Here is a 19879-nt window from a genome sequence, read left to right as displayed (position 1 = left end):
TAGCAAATAACACAGCCTCTAAAGATCCCCATGGGTCTTGACAACATGGGATTTGAGGACAAAGAATGCCCCCTGCCATCTCAGGAGACAAAGACGTTGTGGCTGTCAAGCCATCAGCCACCCCTACAGTGCCCCCGAGGGGACTCAGAACAGAGGAAAACGGTACCAGCCTGTTGGGGGCCAGAGTGAGGCACTCCGCCCGTGGCAAAGGTCATGAGGAAGGAGGCTCGACATACGCAAAGGTGGGATCGAGCCTCAGGAGTCCCCCTGGAAATCCTCGAGCATCTACCCCCATAACCAGAGCCTGCCTGCTTTACTACTTTGTGCTCCCACCTACACCTCTGAGTTTACGGGGGGCTGTCCCCCACCACCTCTTTCAGAGAAGGAGTTAACTTAGAGCTCCAGTTAATAAAAACTCCTGGGCACGACAAGAGTGTTTTAACCTACAAACTCCTCTGAAGGTTCTCTAGCCTGCCTGACAGGCTTGTCTGGCCACATGTGATTGCTCACAGCCTCCCAACCGTGAGAGGCACGAGATGCTTTAAACCTTCTAAAAACAGGTTCCTTAGAAAAGTTAGAAAACTATTAGTATAAGTATAATGGGCTGATTAGAAATTGTATTGGTGAAGGGTTTTTCATTTGTTGAGCCAATGTTTGTTGCTAAGTCTCCATATCCCCTGTCCTTACACACATTAATGAATATATAGAAGAAATAAGTATTAACCTTTGATATTAATCACGTTAGACCTTAGGCTAAGTAAATTCTTTCCTTAACTAAAACCCACTACACCCTCACCCTATAGGAATGTAACTTTATTTGGGTGGCATCTGTTTTAAGAATAATCACCCCTGGAGAAATGAGTGTCCTGGTTGACTGACCACTGTCAGGAGAGGGTCATAAATTGTCAGCAGGCCCCCTGGCCAGAAGATGATGTAACACCCCTAAGACCTCTGTATACATTTGTCTGAAGCACCTGACTTTGATAAAAGTCAGGACTGCTCACCCCGCGTAATTTTTGCATAACATCTCAGTGTATAAAAGTAGACCATGGAAAATAAAGAATTGGGATCAGTTCCTCGAAAGACTGGTCTCCCCATGTCGCTCTCTCTCTCACTCTGGCTGAGTCTCCATCTGGAGCGCAGAACCTGCCATGCTTACTAATTATGCCTGGGCTTCTAAGATCCGACTGGGGAGGCCTCAGTGTCTCCTCTCCTTCGGGAGAACGGAAGGACGCCTGCGGCCTACGTAAGTGGTGCAAACTTCTTGTCTTGAAGTTTTATTGGTCTCCCGCATAAACCAAGCTACTCAGCCTCTTTTCTCCACTGAATTTTCCTACTGAGCTATCCTCATTCTATTACTCTTTACATCTCTAATTAATATCTAATTGAAGCTATTGTATCCTGATCCTCGCCGATGCTGTCCCCGCTTCGAACTCCCTGGATCAGCCGGGGCTGGACCCCGGCACCAGCCCTGGCAGTGCCCCCGAGGAGACTCAGAACGGAGGAAAACAGGGTACCAGCCCTAGGCAGGTAAGGTGCACGAGGTAAGGCACAGGGATGATTGCATAAACTCCAGACTCTTGCATCTTTTAATGCATAGAAAAGCGCCAAATTTATTAACTTGAGATACCAGGTTTTCTTTTAGCTGGCAGATATCTTTTGGTGTTTAACTACCCAGGCTTTTTTGTTTGTTTGCTTATTTTTACAAAATCTCCTACATATCCCAACTCCTCCCTTACCCCTGAGGACAGCCCTCAGACCTACCCAACAGTATGTATCCGGGCTGAAGTCCTCCATAAAGCCCCCAGTAAAGCATAATTCTCAATGTTTAGGTTCTGCATTTTTTCCATCAACAGATTTTTGCTCTTACATCTGTCCTGGGCCTAGATGTGGGTATAGAGGTGATGCGCTAGACCCTGGGCTTCTGTCACACACCTCAGCTTTGGAATACTGTTTCTATGGCAGGCAACATGCCCCACCCCTGTGTATCCTGGCTGCCCCTGGAATCGTGTCCAGGTCCCAACACTCAAGGACTCTGGTGATGTCACACACCGCCCTGCCTTTTCCTATCTTCTCAGGATTTTTCCCAGTAATTCAAAATCAGTGGTCTGGCCTCTTGACAGTCACCTTCATCCAAGAACTAATTTAAGCACTTGGAGTACATTGATAAGAAAACAAAAGTACTCTCATGGGGACTACATTTTAGTGGAGAGAGACAGGTTATGCAAAAGATGCAGCAGGTGAGTGATACACAGGTAACCTTTGAATGGCGTGGGTGTTGGGAACACTGATGCTCTGCACAGTCAGATGTTTGTCTGTAACTTCACAGTGGGCTCAGTATTTGTGATTCCCCATATACGTGGCTTCAGCCAACCTCAGATTATGTAGCACTGTCTTTGCTCAGTTGCTCAGTCATGTCTGACTCTTTGAGACCCCATGGACTGCAGCATGCCAGGCTTCCCTGTCCTTCACCATCTCCTGGAGCTTGCTCAAACTCATGTCCGTTGAGTCAGTGATGCCATCCAACCATCTCGTCCTCTGTCATCCCCTTCTCATCCTGCCTTCAGTCTTTCCCAACATTAGGGTCTTTTCTAATGAATCGGCTCTTCGCCGAAGAGTGGCCAAAGTATTGGAGCTTCAGCTTCAGCATCAGTCCTTCCAATGAATATTCAGGACTGATCTCCTTTAGGATGGACTGGTTTGATCTCCTTGCAGTCCAAGAGACTCTCAAAAGTCTTCTCCAACATCACAGTTCAAAAGCATCAATTCTTTGGCGCTCAGCCCTCTTTATGTTCCAACTCTCAGATCCATACATGATTACTGGAAAAACCATAGCTTTGACTATACAGACCTCTGTCAGTGAAGTATTGTCTCTGCTTTTTAATATGCTGTCTAGGTTTCTCATAGAAACCTCCTTTTCTTCTAAGGAATAAGCGTCTTTTCATTTCATGGCTGCAGTCACCATCTGCAGCAATTTTGGAGACCAGGAAAATAAAGTCTGTCACTGTTTCCATTGTTTCCCCATCTATTTGCCATGAAGTGATGGGACTGGATGCCATGGTCTTAGTTTTCTGAATGTTGAGTTTTAAGCCATCTTTTTGTAGTACTGTAGTGTATATGTCTATTTACTGAAAAAAAAAAATCTGTGTATAAATGGGCCTGAGCAATTCAAATCCTTGTTGTTCAAGAGTCAACGGTGTGGTGTTAGACAGTGATGAAGCAAGAGGGAAGAGGCAGCAGAAATGGATGAGGGGCAGCGGGAGCATCCTGGGGGAGGTCCTGTTACTTTCTATGGGATGGACGTGTTCAAACAGGATAGTCAACGCTCAGAAATGTTTTCATTTACTAATAATTAGAAGAGCTAGCCTCGTATAAGGGATTGTTTCCAAAATCAGAATTATGCCTGAACTTTTTCTGTGCTCTGATTCTTAATCTTCCTTTGTGAGGAAAAATTATTTAATACTCTTTAAAAAAAAACTTCTAATGTGGAAATACATTTATGTGAAAATTATGTAAGAAACAAATAAACAGAAACCTCAATGGAATATAATTAAGGAGCCGGAAGGCAGAGGTCTCACATCCTGGAATGTTAGCAGAGCCCAGTGGGAAGAAGGAATGAGTCCTCTTCCTTCCTGGTAAGGACTCAGCCCATGAAAAGCCACAGACTCTTTGTTTCCTTGAGCCCTTCCCCACTGTACAGAGCCAGCAGCTCTGGTGGAGATTATTGAAGAATTCTGGTCCAGGTGGGAATATCTCAGAGAAGCCTTGGATGACAAGAGGGGAAGTAGCATCCAGGTGAGGGATGGACCAGCTACGTACTTTGTGGGTCCCCGTGCAGAACAAAATGCTGGATTCCACGTCATTAACAACTTGAGACGGCTGGACAGAGCTGTAAAGTAGGCGCAGTGCCCACTGGGACTCTGCCTGGGTCACAAGCCCAGGAAGCCAGCCCTGGGTGAGGGGGTAAGTGCCCTGAGAGCCCCACTGGTGGCCAGTGTTACACTGACCCACCTCTGGGCGGCAACATAGAAGATTGTGCCTCACAGAAGACTTGGATTATAGACCCCCAAACACCAGGAGCTGTGCTTCTGTCTCTCCCCAACAGGCCAGCAGGAGCTGCTCTTGGCCAAGATAGGAGGGGTGGAAGGCTGGCTTTTTCTTGTAACAATAAGGACAGAGGCAGACATGTCAGAGCCCGCGGTTTATGTCCATTACCCATTTAATTTCCCCAATAAGCCAGGGGGCACTTGGGACAAAGCGATCTCCATTTAGATGAGGATGCTAAGGCTCAGGGAAGTGGTGGTGGTGGGGGTTTGACTCAGCCAGTCTGACGCTAAGTGAAGTGTCAGTCCCTTAGTCATGCCCAATGTTTTGGGACCCCGTGGACCCCATGGAGCCTGCCAGGCTCCTCTGTCCGTGGATACTGGAGTGGTCTGCCATTTCCTTCTCCAGGGGATCTTCCCCAACCATGCATCGAACTCAGGTCTTCTGCACACCAGGCAGACTCTTTACCGACTGAGCCACCAGGGAAGCCCATATTTTTAACCCCTTTCAAGCTATTCCCTCGTACTGGTTTGTTTTCACACTAGAAGTACCTGTGAGTACCACACACACACACTCACATACAGTTTGCCAAGTAAATTGTTTTATTCAGAAGAGCCCACCAGGAGTGTAGCTGCCGCAGCTAAACATGACTTTGAGCTTGAAGAAGAGTGGAAATAGGAGGAACAAAACCTCTGGCTGTCCAAGGAAGCGGGGGCAAGGAGCTTGGCATACATGCCCAGATCTGCGCTTCTCTTTCCAAATAGAAGGCTTCTGTTGGGGGAGAGAAGGGCTCCCGGCTGGTCTCTAGGATGGAAGATGGGGTTTCCTTCATTTGTGAGGGAACATGGCTAGGGCAGGGAGTTGGGTGTCAGAGTGGAGGCTCAGCACTGGGTGGTAAGGCGTCCAGGATCGGGGGCCTCTCAGCACTGCGGGGCATGCCCTGTGCACAGAGAGTTTCTGTAGTATTGGAGCTTTTTATTATAGGTGTTCTGGGTCTTTGCAAAACAGATGGCAGCTTTTTTATCACATTCACAGACTATACGTCTACACACGCCTTGATCCACTGAAAACACAAGAAAATAAAAACAGGGTGGGGGTTAGTTCATATTCTATGGTTTCTTCTGGGAATTCCGAGGGACAAGACACAGCCCCTGTTCTCCCAGGGTTTCTAGTCTGGGACAAGCATTGACGTTCAGATATTACTGGCTGATGAGGGCCCTGTGTGGGCCCTCAGAAAGCCCACACCCAGTGTCATGAGAGCACCAGCAGCTGAGCACTGGGATTCTGTGAAAAGCCTTTCTCTTGGCCACTGTCTCTTTCTTCTCCCCAGCAGATGTGTTCAGGTGCAAAGTCCCTGGCCACTGGAGTCGGGGAATGGTTCTTGATAGGTCATGGTCATCCCCGTTTCCTTTGTAGTGATTGGTGTAGGGGAAGCACGTCACCCTGCCCTGACCAGGGAGCCCCAAGGGGAAGTCTGCTGGGGGCTTCCGGGAAGGATGAATTTCCTCTCTCTGGAAAGAGGCTTGTAAAGGAAAGCCTCTTTTGTAGGGTGAAGCCACAACTCTTGAAGCTCTAAGTGTGCCTCGGAATCACATTGCCAATGTGGCAGAGCAGAAGGTTGGGAAAGGACTGGATCCTTGGCAACACAGCTGAGAAGCTGCCCCAGCTGACCACCATTGCTATAGGTCAAGGGCTTGCTGTCTCTTGTCTGCATCATGACAATACACCCCCTTCCATCAGTCTCCATCAACCCTCAGCCAGAGCAAGTCCTCTGAAATGCAAGTCTGGTCATGTCACTCTTTTCCCCAAGAGCTCGCTAATTCTTTAGGACAAAATGTAAACAGAACACAACATCTTTCTTACTCTCTGGCATTATTACTCACCACTCTGTCTCATCCTCACATTTCCCTTCCACAGCACAGAACTGCTCCAGCCCCCTCTGGCCCCCTGGACCCTGCTGTGTCGTCTTGGTGGGATGCCCCAACCCTCCTTCCCCTTGACTCCTCTCCGCCTGAGACTGCAGCTCAGAGGTCACCATTCTGAGGAGCCTTCCTTGACCCTCATTCTGAGGAGCCTTCCTTGACCTTCAGGCTGTGTTCAGAGCCCCGCCCTTTTCCTCACTGCACATCAGACTCCACCGAGTTGTATTTTCCTTTTCCTTACTTCCCACTCAACTGTGAGCCCCTTGAGGCAGAGACCTGTCCCTTTGTATCTAGCTCTGGTGCCTGGCACAGGGAACACAGGAAAAAGAGGAGAGGAGGCTGGGTGCAGTCGGTAGGACTTGCTCTTACCACACGTGATTTGGCCCCGGCGGATAGACACGTTGTAGTTCAGGAACTTGGTGCCACATCCATGATACTTCAGCTTTTTGTAACAGCAGTCATGTGCCCAACAGCACCTGTGACAAGACTGAGCTATGGGGGCGGCCTCCCCATGCTCCAGGGAGCCCAGTGCCTGTGGTTTCACCCAGCTTGACCCCGAGCAGAGACCCAGGGACACGGGACTAGTTTGGAGCACAGTTTCCACCAGGATGGCTGCTTTTTCAGCTGAGCCTCGCTGGTGTTCTTTGACGTGGGGCTTCGGCTCCCGCCCCAGCCGGGGCCACAAGTGGGCAGAGGCGGGAGGGCTGGGGTGGCCTCACCAATCCGTTGCATCCTTGGGGGATCCTCTGCCACCCACTCCACAGTAGCAGCCATAGGCACCATAACTGAACAGGGCTCCCTTTCCTGTTGTGTGCTTGATCATTCTTGCAAAATCCCACAAACCTGCATGGACCTGAAGAAGGGCTGGAGGAAATTGCCTGGTGATGGGACCTGGGACTGCACGCCCACCTCTGCCTCTCTCTGCCACTCCCCCTCCCCACAAAGGTCCTTGCCTTCCTCCCACAGAGAGGGGGACAGACGCGGGGGAAGGGAGCCTTGGGGATGAAGAAGCCTCCTTCCCTGGGCTGTCACCCTTCTGGTGAGTGACAATGAAAGTGAAGTTGCCCAGTCGTGTCCAACTCTTTGCGACCCCGTGGACTGTAGCCCACCAGGGCTCCTCTGTCCAAGGGATTCTCCAGGCAAGAATACTGGAGTGGATTGCCATGCCTTCCTCCAGGGGATCTTCCTGACCCAGGGATCGATCCTGGGTCTCCGGCATTGCAGGCTGATGCTTTATCCTCTGAGCCACCAGGGTGAGAGGTAGAATGAGCTCTTACCAAAGGCCATGATCACTGCCAGCAGCAGGAGGGTCTTCATCTTGAGGTTTCTGTGGGGAGAAACACAGATAGGACGGCCTAGACCCCTCTCCCAGGTGATACTGGCTTCTGCCCTGGGCTCTGCTTTCCTGCCAGCATCCAGCAGTTCTGACGAAGAGAGCCTTTAGAAGAACTCACAGACACGCTCCTCATCCCCAGGTGGGATCCAGCATGACTGCCTTCATCAGGCACACAGTACACGTGGAGGGGGCACTTCCCAGCTTTGTCAAACTTTCCACTGGTCAAGACCATGCCTCCTCGCAATACACACCAACGAGACCTCCATGCTCCTCACCCACCTGAGAGTTCCTGGAAGGCAGTGACCAGATCATTGCACAAAACTGGGAGATCCCTGAGGTCTTAGGCTGTGCGTCCCCCGTTAGATGTTTCTTACTCATCCCCCACACTGGAGTCAAGGCTTGGGAATTCTGCCCATGGAGTCCAATCTGCGGTGTTTTTTTTGAGAACTAAAGCAGCAGCCTCTCTTTGAACACTTACACCTGCACAAACACTCACCTACTCACACCCAAGTGAATGCATAAAACATACAGTCTTGTGCTCACCTACTATGGTGGACATCCTTTATCACAATATATCCACGTATGTACACAACACACTTGTGCACACCATACCCTCTTGTCTAACCAAATCAGGCACATGCAGACTTGTGCTCATGGGTGCCTGCATGTGCCTGCACACACTCTCACACACACACACTATAGCCACTTGAAGGCAGCCAGTGATCAGGGACTGGGTATTCATTTCTGGCTATTTACTTCTCAGAGGATCCCAAGTTAACATCCGCAAGAGATCGCCTTGTTTATTCCAAACTCCAGTTAAATACCTGATCCCTCTGGGAGCTTGGGGGTTGGTGGGTTAGGGGACGGGGTGGCCTTATGGCCAGGTGTTGGACTCAAAGTTTGCATGCTTCTCCCCCAGGCAATCTCCCCTTATTTTTGCCTCTCATCAATCAACTAGCAGGACAGAGCTGAGGATGGAAACACCTTATGTGCCAAATTTTAGATGATTCTGTAATCTCTTTCTCCTTAGTGAATGAACTCTGATAATCAGGTCTGGGTGTGACCACTAGTCACCGCCTTGAACCCACTTTCAGGAGAGGGCAGGGGCCACCTGCTGCTGACCGGTTCCTTTCTCCTGCTAAGTATGCCATTTGGGAAGAAGAAATAGCGCATTTAGTGTTATTCATTCAATCAGTCAGTCATCCACAGTAAGCACATATTAAGCCTCCATGAAGCACCAGGAGGTGAGGCTTTCAGGAGGTGCTGGGGATTTGCCCTGCCCCCAGTGGCCCCTGGGACCTCTGCAGGGACAGAACTGCAGTGGGGCAGATGGTCTTCCCACTGACATGGACCAGCATCTCCACTTGCTCTTTTCCTTCCTCTATCTTCTGTTCTCCCTCCATTCCTTCTAGAGAAAGCTAGAGGGTGTCCTAGCCTCCCTCCACCCCGGCTCCAGGCACGCATTTCTGACAGTTCATCCCCAGTCGTCACCTGTTTGGAGATGGAACTGACTGATGCTCCTTGAATCTACTGCTCTTTCTTCTTCAGCCTCAGGGAGACTGTGACTCTATCTCCCAAATAGATGCCTTCTTCATGCCCTTCACCACTGCTAAGAATTTAGCTCCTGGGGCCTTCAGTTAACCCTTCCCCACACCCATCCCCAAAATGCCAGTGTGCAGAGGCGATGTTGCCCACCATCATTTCACTTGCTCCCCACATTCTCCAGGCCCCCCTCCAGGTTAGGCTCAGGAGACTGAATCCTGCCAGCAAACTGTGCGCCTCGGTGCTGAGGGCCACTGCCAGGCAGAAGCGAGGCAGAGACCAGCTACAACGCCCCAGGCTTTCTGTGCCCCTCATGGTGGAGCAGAAGATGAAGGCAGCTTGGGTTCCTGAGTCCCAGCATGGAGCACACTTATTCGGAAGAATCCTGCAGACGTGCAAAGGTCTTTGCATGAGCAAGAAATACACTTTGGCACTTTGGTTTGTTACAGCGCTGGTCATTGAGCGCAGTGAGTGGGAAACCTGTCGCACGGCACTCTCAGCCCATCTCTAACCAGTGCTGTGGCTGGATCAGCCGGCGCGGTTTTTTACAACTGCAAGATGCCCTTTAACAATAATCATCAGAGATCTTTGAAAGAATAAAGGTTATTACTTACAGGAACTGGAAGAACACAGCACGCCTGGAGGCCCGCAGCACCGTTGAGGGTAGAGAGACTGAGATCTTGGGTCTGGGGTTCCGCTTTTATTGGGGTCAAGGGTGGGGGCCTAGGCTTTTTTGTGTTCACTTTTTATTGGTGGATTTAAAATACCTGAGCCGTAATGGAAAGTGCAGGAAGAGAAGTAAAAAAAATAGGTGGCCCCAATAGTCAAATTAACTAAAATCTCTAAAACAAAGGTGTGCCTGGCAAGGTGTTTATTCTAGATAACCGTCTTGGACGTGGATGCCTGGCAATCAGAGGTTTTCAGGCATGAATTGGAGGTTATCGGAAAGTTACTTTACAAAAACCCAGACAGACACGCCAAACAACTGTTAGGGTTTACAGTGCAATAACCCATCTATACCAACGAACAGCCATCCCAGGCCGCTTTCATCTTGAAGATACAATTTCCTTGAAGAGCTAGACCTGTATTAAGGGTTGACTCGTGAACCCGCCAAATTCCTACGTTGAATTCAGACCTCCAATAAGACCTCAGGATGTGACTCTATTTGGAAAGAGGGCCTTTGTGGAGGTGATGAGTTAGGATAAGGCTATTAGGGTGGACCTAATGCAGGATGACTAGTGTCTTTAGAATGAGGGGAAGTTTGGACAGAGAGACACACATACGTCTTCACTGGGAGAATTCCACGTGAAGGTGAAGGCCGAGATCGAGGTGGGGATGCTTCTATACACTGAGGAACCCTAAAGATGGCCATGTCATGATCAGAGCCTGGTGAGAGGAGGGAACAGACCCTCCCCTACAGACCTCAGAAGGAACCAATCTCACTGGCATTTGATCTTAGACTTCTGGGCTCCAGAACTGAGAGAGCAGATATTTCTGTTGTTTAAGTTAGTCAGGTCGTGGTACCTGGTACAAATTCCTTGCAAACTGATATAACATCTGGGGATCTCTGTGGGTCTTGGCAATCTGGGGTCTGTGGACAAAGAATGCCCCCTGCCATCTCAGTAAACAAAGGATGGGGTGGCCATCAAGCCAGCAGCCACCCCAGACAGAGCATCCCGAGGGGACTCAGGGTGGAGGCAAAAAGAGGGTACTGATGCTAGGTTAGGTAAGGTGTATACCACAGAAGTGATTTCGCTAGACTCTTTTTAAGGGAATTAGTTAATTTACTGGCTGTGTTGGGTCGTCTTTGCGGGCTTTCTTAATCATGGCGAGTGGATGCTGCTCTTTGCTGAGGCGCGCAGGCTTCTCAACACAGTGCCTTCTCTGGTTGCAGAACACAGGCTCTAGGCAAGTGGACTCCAGAGGCATCTCACGGCCTCTCGAGGGACTGATGTAGTTGCAGCTGTGCTCAGGCTTAGTTGCTCCCAGGCATGTGGGATCTCCCTGGACCAGGGATTGAACCCGCATCCCCTGCATTGGCAGGTGGGCTGTAACCAGTGGACCACCAGAGAAGACCAAGGCCAGACTCTTGCATCTGCCCACACAGAGAAAAGCGCTAAATTAATTAACCTGAGATGTCTGGTTTTGCTTTAATTAACAGTGATTTTTTGATGTTTTACTACCTATTTGGGGTGTGTGTGTGTGTGTGTTTCCCCAGCCCCTGTATATCCTGGCTCCTCCCTCATCTCTCAGTACCGTCCTCAGAGCTACCTGAGAGGCTGCATCCGGGCTGAAGCCCTCAGTAATGCCCCAAGTAAAGCAATTCTCAAAGTTTAGGTTCTGCCTTTTTTTTTAGTCAACAGATTTTTTACTCCCCTGGCCATTTGTTTTAGGCCTACATGAAGGCTCAGAGGTGATGGGCTAGCTAGACTGCGGCCTTTTGTTAGGCACCTCCGTTCAGAATATTGTCATTCAATGACAAGCATTCTGGTCCCCCTCCGTATACCCTGGTGGCTCCTGGTATCACGTCCAGGCCCCAGTCCCCAAAGACCCTGGTGATGTCACACACTGCCTCTCCTTTCCTCATCTTTTCAAGATCTCCCTGAAGAATCAAAGTCCATGATTTGGCTTCTTGTCTAGCCACCTTCATCCAGGTGGCTGCAGACGGTAAAGAATCTGCCTGCAGTGTAGGAGATCTGGGTTCGATCCTTGAGTTGAGAAGATCCCCTGGAGAAGGGAATGGCTACCCATTCCAGGATTCTTGCCTGGAGATTTCCGTGGGCAGAGGAGCTTGGTGGGCTACAGTCTGTATGGTGGCAAAGGGCTGCACATGGCTAAGCAACTAACGCTTTCACTTTCCAGCCACCTTCATCCAAAGACTAATATATTTATTTATGTCTGTTTAAAAGGATATCTTTTAAAAATACATTTTAAAAATATTTGTTTTTATTTATTTATTCGGCAGCACCAGGTCCTGCCTGTTGAGGTATGGAGATCCTTGTTGTGGTACGGGCGATCTTTTTATCTGTAGCATGTGAATCTTACTGGAGGCATGTGGGATCTAGTTCCCTGACCAGGGACTGAACCCAGGCCCCTGCATTCGGAGAGTGGAGTCTTAGCCACTGGACCACCAGGGACATCCCCCAAAGATTAATTTAAGCACTTGGAGTACATCAGTGAAGAAGGAAAAATTCTCTACTCTCATGGCGCTTACATTTTGGTGAAGAGAGACAGACAGTAAAACAGAAGACACAACAGACACGTGATACACAGCTGATCCTTGAACAGCGCAGGATCAGGCATGCCGACCGCCACACAGTCAAAAGTCTGCGCATAGCCTTATAGTTACTGTGCATAGCGTTTAATATCTTATAGTCCCCATACGTACAGATTCAGTCAACCTCAGCTTATGTATTCCTGCAGTGCATTTACTAAATTCACATATTTTTATGGAAAAATAATCCATGTGTTACTGGACCTGCAGAATTCAACTCTTTGTTGTTCAAGAGTCAGCTGTAGAAATTTAGTTAGTGATGAGCAAGGGGAAAGAGATGGATGAGAGGAGGCAGGAGTGTGAAGATGGCTGCTACTCTATGTGGGATGGATGTGCCCCGATGGGACAGTCAGAAAAGTTTTCTTGCGTTATTCATAATTAGAAGAGTCAGCCTTTCATCAGTGGTTGCTTCCAATATCAGGATTATTTATGGCTGGACTTTTTCCTGTACTCTCTGGTTCCTACTCTTTCCTTTCTAAGGAAAAGGTACTCACTACTCTTTTTTTTAAAAAAATAATAATTTGGAAATACATTTACAGGAAAGTTGTGTAAGAAATGAATAAATAGAAATTTCAGTGAAACTGAGTTGGGCAGCTAGAAGGCAGAACTTTCACACCCTGTAAGGAAAGCAGAGCCAGATAGGAAGAAGGAAACACCGGTCTTCCTTCCTGGTGAGGACCCAGCCAAGGGAAAGCCAAGGAAGCTTTGTTTCCTGTAGCCCTTCCCAACGTCCCTTGTTCCTCTACAGAAGAGCTCTCCTCTCCTTACCATGCAGGGACTTGCGTGTGGTGCGTCACTGTCGCAGACCCCGAGTTATGCTCTGCTGATGCCAAAGAAACCCACCACTGCTGGGAAATATCTGACAGTCTAGGTATTTGTTTCAGGTCAACAGTTGCAAACGTAGAATTCCTATATCCCCCTCATCCCCTGAATGTTAACATTCTGCACATAGCCACGATACAATTATGGAAACCAGAAAATGGGCATGATTAGCTAATCTACAGACCTTATTTGAATGTCATCTGTTTTCCTATTAGTATCTTTTGTTTTTTCTAGTCCAGATTTCCACCCAGGATCTCCTAGCACATGTAATTTTTAGGGCTCCTATGTCTCTTTTGATCTGTGACAGCTCCTTTGTCTTTCTTTGCTTTTTGTGAACTTGAGACTTCTGAAGAGCACTGCTAAGGCATTTTAGAGTGTTCCTCAGTTCAAGTTTGTCTGATATTTCTCATGATTAGAATGAAGTTATGCATTTTTTGGCAAGAATATCATAGAAATGATATTGTACCTTTCTCAGGAGATCTAATCTATGGTATGTGATAATGAGAGCTCTTATTACCATTCTAAAAAATATTTCTGTATTTTTAATTGATTAATGATAGCTTTACAATGTCATACATCAACATGAATTAACCATAGGTGTACTTATGTCCCCTCCTTCTTGAAACTCCTTCCCACCTCCTTCCCAGTCCCACTCCTCTAGGTTATCACAGAGCCCCAGTTTGAGTTCCATGAGTCATGAATCCCAAAGAAAGGCAATGCCAAAGAATGTTCAAACCAGCACGCAATTGCACTCATCTCACATGCTAGCAAGGTCATGCTCAAAATTCTCCAAGCCAGACTTCAACAGTATGTGAACCATGAAATTCCAGATGTTCAGGCTGGATTTAGAAAAGGCAGAGGAACCAGAGATCAGATTGCCAACATCTGTTGGATCATCAAAAAAAGCAAGAGAGTTCAAGAAAAACATTTACTTCTGCTTCATTGACTATGCCAAAGCCTTTGATTGTGTGGATCACAATAAACTGTGGAAAATTCTGAAAGAAACGGGAATACCAGACCACCTGATCTGCCTTCTGAGAAATCTGTATCCAGGTCAAGAAGCAACAATTAGAACTGGACATGGAACACAGACTTCTTTCAAATAGGGAAAGGAGTATGTCAAGGCTGTATATCGTCACCCTGCTTATTTAACTTATATGCAGAGTACATCATGAGAAACGCTGGGCTGGATGAAGCACAAGTTGGAATCAACATTGCCGGGAGAAATATCAATAACCTCAGATATGCAGATGACACCCTTATGGCAGAAAGAGAAGACGAACTAAAGAACCTCTTGATAAAAGTGAAAGAGGAGAGTGAAAAAGCTGGCTTAAAACTCAACATTCAGAAAACTAAGATCATGGCATCTGGTCCCATCACTTCATGGCAAATAGATGGGGAAACAATGGAAACTGTAACAGGCTTATTTTCTTGGGCTCCAAAATCACTGCAGATGGTGATTGCAGCGATGAAATTAAAAAGACACTTGCTCCTTGGAAGAAAGCTTTAACCAATCTAGACAGCATATTACAAAGCAGAGATGTTACTTTGCTAATAAAGGTCCGTCTAGTCAAAGTTATGGTTTTTCCAGTGGTCATGTATGGATGTGAGAGTTGGACTATAAATAAAGCTGAGTGCCAAAGAATTGATGCTTTTGAACTGTGGTGCTGGAGAAGACTCTTGAGAGTCCCTTGGACTGCACAGAGATCCAACCAGTCAATCCTAAAGGAAATCAGTCCTGAATATTCATTGGAAGAACTGGTGCTGAAGCTGAAACTCCAATACTTTGACCACCTGATGCAAAGGACTGACTCATTGGAAAAGACCCTGATGCTGGGAAAGATTGAAGGCAGGAATAGAAGGGGACGACAGAGGATGAGACGGTTAGATGGCATCACCGACTCGATGGACATGAGTTTGAGGTCACTCTGGGAGCTGGTGATGGACAGGGAGGCCTGGCATGCTGCAGTCCATGGGACCGCAAAGCATTGAACACAACTGAGAGACTGAACCGAGCTGAAGTCATACAGCAAATTCCCACTGGGTATCTGCTTACACATGTTAGTGTATTGGTGTTCATCTTGATCACGTGGTTAAGGTGGTATCTGCCCAGTTTCTCCACTGAACAGTTATTATTTTTCCTTTTGTAATTAGTAATAATCTTGGGCAGAGGGAGCTACTGGGAGATCATTTCTGCTCATACTTCCACTAACTAATTTTAGCTTGAATCCATGTTTTGTTCTTACAACAGTTTGATAATCGGTGTCTTTTGGGACCCTCATTCCTTCAACATTAAGGATTTGAAATCCACTCTAGGTAAGAGCTTTTCTTTACATTAATGTATTCAATTATTTATATCATTATGTGGTTCTGGAGAAGATTCTTGAGAGTCCCTTGGATAGCAAGGAGATTAAACCAGTCAATCCTAAAGGAAACCAACCCTGAATATTCATTGGAAGGCCTGATGCTGAAGCTAAAACTCCAATACTTTGGCCACCTGATGCAAAGAGCTGACTCATTGGAAAAGACCCTGATGCTGGGAAAGATTGAAGGCAAAAGGAGAAAGGGGCAGCAGAGGATGAGATAGTTAGATAGCACCACTGACCCAATGAACATGAATTTCAGCAAACTCTGGGAGATAGTGGAGGACAGAGGAGCCTGGCATGCTGCAATCCATGGGGTCACAAAGAGTCAGATAATTAGTGACTGAACAATAGCATCAATACGTACTCATTATTTTCATCCATGGGTTATAATTCAGTACAACCATTATTTGCTTTCTTGGTCAAAATGTTCCATCTCGGTGTGGAGAGCACCTTCAAGTTGACAGTTTATGTCCTTTTGGCACACCCTCATAATATCTTTTTTTCTTAGCACATCCTTCCTCTCCCCACAAGATGTTTCAAGCTTATCTTTTATTTAACATTCCCAAGCCCTGGAATCAGACATTTCTCCAGCAAGTCCTGGTTCCTTTCTTCCTTCTCTCTTTCTTGTTTTTCTTCCCTTTGACAATGGTATTTAGAAACAAAGATCTGGGAGCCAGGGGTGCATATTGCTCCTGGGATGTCACTGCTTCTGGGCCTTTTCAGCAGTCAAAGTTGGGAAGTAAAACATTCTCTCTCTCTCTCTCTCACAAACGCTCACACACAAACACACACACACACACACATGCACTCACACAATGATTTAACATCGATGCCTCCAATCCCAATCTAACACCAGAGGATTCCCTTTCCCGATTTATTGATTTATTTAAAATTTATTTTCAATTGGAGGATAATTGCTTTACAAAGTTGTGTTGGCTTCTGCCGTAAAATAATGTGAATCAGCCATAAGTACACATATGTCCCCTCTGTCTTGAATCTCCCTTCCACTCCCTTTCCCTATTTAGAATTTCTTTCTCTAACAGAGCTTCATTATTCAGTGTATTTACTCATTTGTCCAACTCTAGGGCAAATCAAGTAGTTTCAGAATTGCAAACCAATACCCCTGTGGGGGTAAAAATATTGTTCAATTATTTAAATGTTATCTCCCAGTCTGTGTCTTCCTATTCTCTTGACTGTGTCTTTTGAGGTATAGAAGTTTTTAACGTAATGAAGTGCAATGTATTTAGAAAGACATCACCAAACCCAGGGTCATCTAGAGTTTCTCTGATGTTGCCTTCTAGAAGTTTTGTAGTTTTGTATTTAGGTCTATGGTCCATTTTGAGTTAATTGTAAGGTCTGTGTCTAGATTCTCTCTCTTTTTCAATGTGGAAGCTCATTGTTCCAGCACCATTTGTTGAAAAGATTGTCCTTTCTCCATCAAGGACCTTCTCCATCAATTGCCTTTCTCCTTTGTCAAAGAGCAGTTGATTTTATCTGTGTGCATCTATTTGTGAGCTCTTGATTCTGTTCCATTGATCTGTACGTCTGTCCTTTCGGCAATAACACACTGTCTTGATTACTGTAGCTTTCTAGTAAGTCTTGAAGTGAGGTAGTATCAGTCCTCCAACTTTGTTGTTTTACTTCAATATTGTGTTGGCTATTTTTGATTTTTTTTTATCTCTTCACATGAACTTTAGAATCAGCTTGTCAATATCCTCAAAATAACCAGCTGGGATTTTTATTGGGATTGCTTTGAATGTATAGATCAAGTTGGGGAGAACTGACATCTTAGCAATATTGAGACTTTCTATCAATGAACATGGAATATCTCTTTATTCATTTCATTGTTTGATATCTTCCATCAGAGTTTTATATTTTCCTTATATAGATCTTGTACATATTTTGTAAGAATTATATCTAATTATTTCATTTTTGAGTGCTAATTTAATAATATTTAAATTTTCAATTTCTAATTGTTCATTGCTAATGTATAGGGAGGTAATTGACTTTTTAATTGAAGTATATTTGATACTACATTATATTAATTTCAGATGTATAGGATAGTGACAGTATTTCTACAGAGTATACTCCATTAAAAATTACAAGATAATGGCTGTAATTTCCTGGAAAAGCAATGGCTTTTGCGTACTGACCTTGTATCCTGCTATCTTGCTGTAATCGCTTATCAGTTCCACAGGGTTTGTTTTTTTTCTATTGCTGTTGACTCTTTGTTTTTCTTTGATTTCTACATAGACAACCATATCATCTGTGAAAACAGATAGTTTTATTGCTTTCTTCCCCATAAGTATACTTTTGTTCTTTTTGCCTCCAGCGTCATGTTGAATAAGAATGGTAAGATGGGACATTTTTGTCTTGTTCTGGATCTTAGTAAAGAAGCATCTAGTTTTTCATCAGTAAGTATGATTTTAATTGTAGATTTTTTTCTAGATGTTCTTTAACAAGCTGACGAAGTCCCTTTCTAGTCCTGATTTCTGAGAATTTTTATCATGACTGAGTGTTGGGGGAAAAAGTGAGTGTTGGATTTTGTCAAAAGCCTTCTGTGTCTATTGTTATGATTAGGTGGCTTTTCTTCTTTAAATTGCTGATGTGATACAGCACATTAATTGATTTTCAAATATCAAACCAACCTTGCATATCTGGAATAAATCCCACTTGACTGTGAGATACAGTTTTTTCCTTTAATATATTACTGGATTTGATTTGTTAATTTCCTTGAGAATGTTTGTACCTATGCTTATAAGAGATGTCAGTCTATAGTTTTCCTTCCTTGTAATGTTTGTGTCTGGTTTCGGTATCAGAATAATATTGGCCTTGTAGAATGAGTTAGGGAGTTTCTGTAAGAATTTTCTGGGAGAGATTGTAGAAAAGTGGTGTAATTTCTTCCTTAAATATTTGATAGAATTCACCACTGAAATCATCTGGGCCAGGTGTTTTTTGTTTTGGAAGGTTATTAGCTATCAGCTCAATTTCTTTAATAAATATCAGCCTATTTGAGGGATCTTTTTCTTCTTTATGAATTTCATACGTTGTGTTTTTTGAGGAATTGTCCCATTCCTCCTGATCTATCAACTTTGTCAGCATAGAGTTGCTCATAATATTTCTTTATGTCCATGGGATAGATGGGATATCCTCTTGATATCCATGGGATCAATAGTGGTGACCCCTTTTTCATTTAAAATTAGTGTTTGTATATGCTCTCTCTTTTTAGATGCCTCACTGGAGGTTATTGATTTTATTAATCTTTTCAAAGAAACAGCTTTTGGTTTCGTTGCTTTTTTTCTGCTGATTTCCTGCTTTTAGTTCCATTGATTTCTCTCACTTTTGTTATTTCTTTTCTCCTACTTACTTTGAGTTTTATTTGCTTTTTCTTTTTCTATTTCCAAAGGTGGAAGCTTAGACTATTGATTTTAGATCCCCTTTCCTAATATATGCATTCAATGCTGCAAATTCTCCCCAAACACTGCTTTCAGTGTAACCCACAAATTTTGATGAGTTGTGTTTTCATTTTCATTTAACACAAAACATCTTCTAATTAATCCTGAGACTTCTTCTTCGATTCATGTGTTATTTAGAACTGTGCTCTTTAATTGGTAAGCGTTTTAAGATTTTCCAGCTATCTTTCTGTTGCTCGTTTCTAGTTTAATTTTACTGTGGCCTGAGAGCATTGTATGATTTCTGTTCTTTTAAATTTAAGGTGTGTTTTATCGCCCAGAAAGTGGTTTACCTTAGTGAATGTTTCACAAGAGCTTGGGAAGAATGTGTACTCTGCTGTTATTGACTGAAGTGCTCCATTATTCTGCTGTTGTTAACGAAAGTACTCTATTAGTCATTTAGTTGATTGATGGTCCTGCTCAGTTTTGATGTTCTGTTGATAGGGACATACACAATAAAGATTGTTATATCTTCCTGGAAAACCAACCTCTTTATTATTATGAAAATGCTCCACTTTATTCCTGGTAATTTTCCTTGCTCTGAAGTATGCTTTGTCTGAAACTAACATAGTTGTTCCTGCCTTCTTTTTATTAGTGATAGCATAGAATATCTTTCTCCATCCCTTTATTTTCAAGCTGTGTGTGTCTTTATATTTAAAGGGGGTTTCTTGCAGGCAACAGTCCTGGTTTCTTTGGCAGCTCGGTTTCTGAATTAGATGTAAATTCTGTAAATAAGTTACAGTTACATAAGTCTTGAATTCGGAGCTGGTTTAATGGGAGAATGAGCTGGGGTCTGAGGCATCCATGTTCCTGGTGCAACTTGTAGCAGGGGTGTCGAGATTCAGGAGATGGTAGCTCCTGCAGCAGCTTCTCAATCTGACAAGTCAGTTTCCTGATTGTGTCCAGGGCCACAGACTGGCTCCTTTGGGAGATTAAAGATACTAGTGTCCAGGTAAGGAGCGCCTTCCCTGTTGTTCAGTCACTCAGTTGTGTCTGACTCTTTGCAACCCCATAGACCGCAGCATGCCAGGCTTCCCTGTAATTCACTATCTCCCAGAGTTTGTTCAAACTCACACCCATTGAGTCCGTGTTGCCATCCAACCATCTCCTCCTCTACCACC

The 19879-nt window shown here is 45.2% G+C and overlaps 1 protein-coding gene across 1 annotated transcript; it reads right to left on the bottom strand.

The window, feature by feature from the left end:
- Positions 1-4964: 4964 nt before the first annotated feature.
- Positions 4965-7283, bottom strand: LOC129647963 (phospholipase A2, membrane associated-like). The gene is made up of 4 exons (XM_055574873.1): positions 7244-7283; positions 6686-6830; positions 6336-6442; positions 4965-5107 (listed from the first exon to the last, which is right to left on the bottom strand). The coding sequence occupies exons 1-4, from the start codon at positions 7281-7283 to the stop codon at positions 4965-4967; spliced, it is 435 nt and encodes a 144-aa protein (XP_055430848.1).
- Positions 7284-19879: the final 12596 nt, after the last annotated feature.

Source organism: Bubalus kerabau, chromosome 3 (assembly GCF_029407905.1).
Source record: "Bubalus kerabau isolate K-KA32 ecotype Philippines breed swamp buffalo chromosome 3, PCC_UOA_SB_1v2, whole genome shotgun sequence".
Classification (NCBI taxonomy): domain Eukaryota; kingdom Metazoa; phylum Chordata; class Mammalia; order Artiodactyla; family Bovidae; genus Bubalus; species Bubalus kerabau.
The sequence above is the reverse complement of the archived record's forward strand: the minus strand, read 5'-3'. Positions and strand labels throughout refer to the sequence as shown.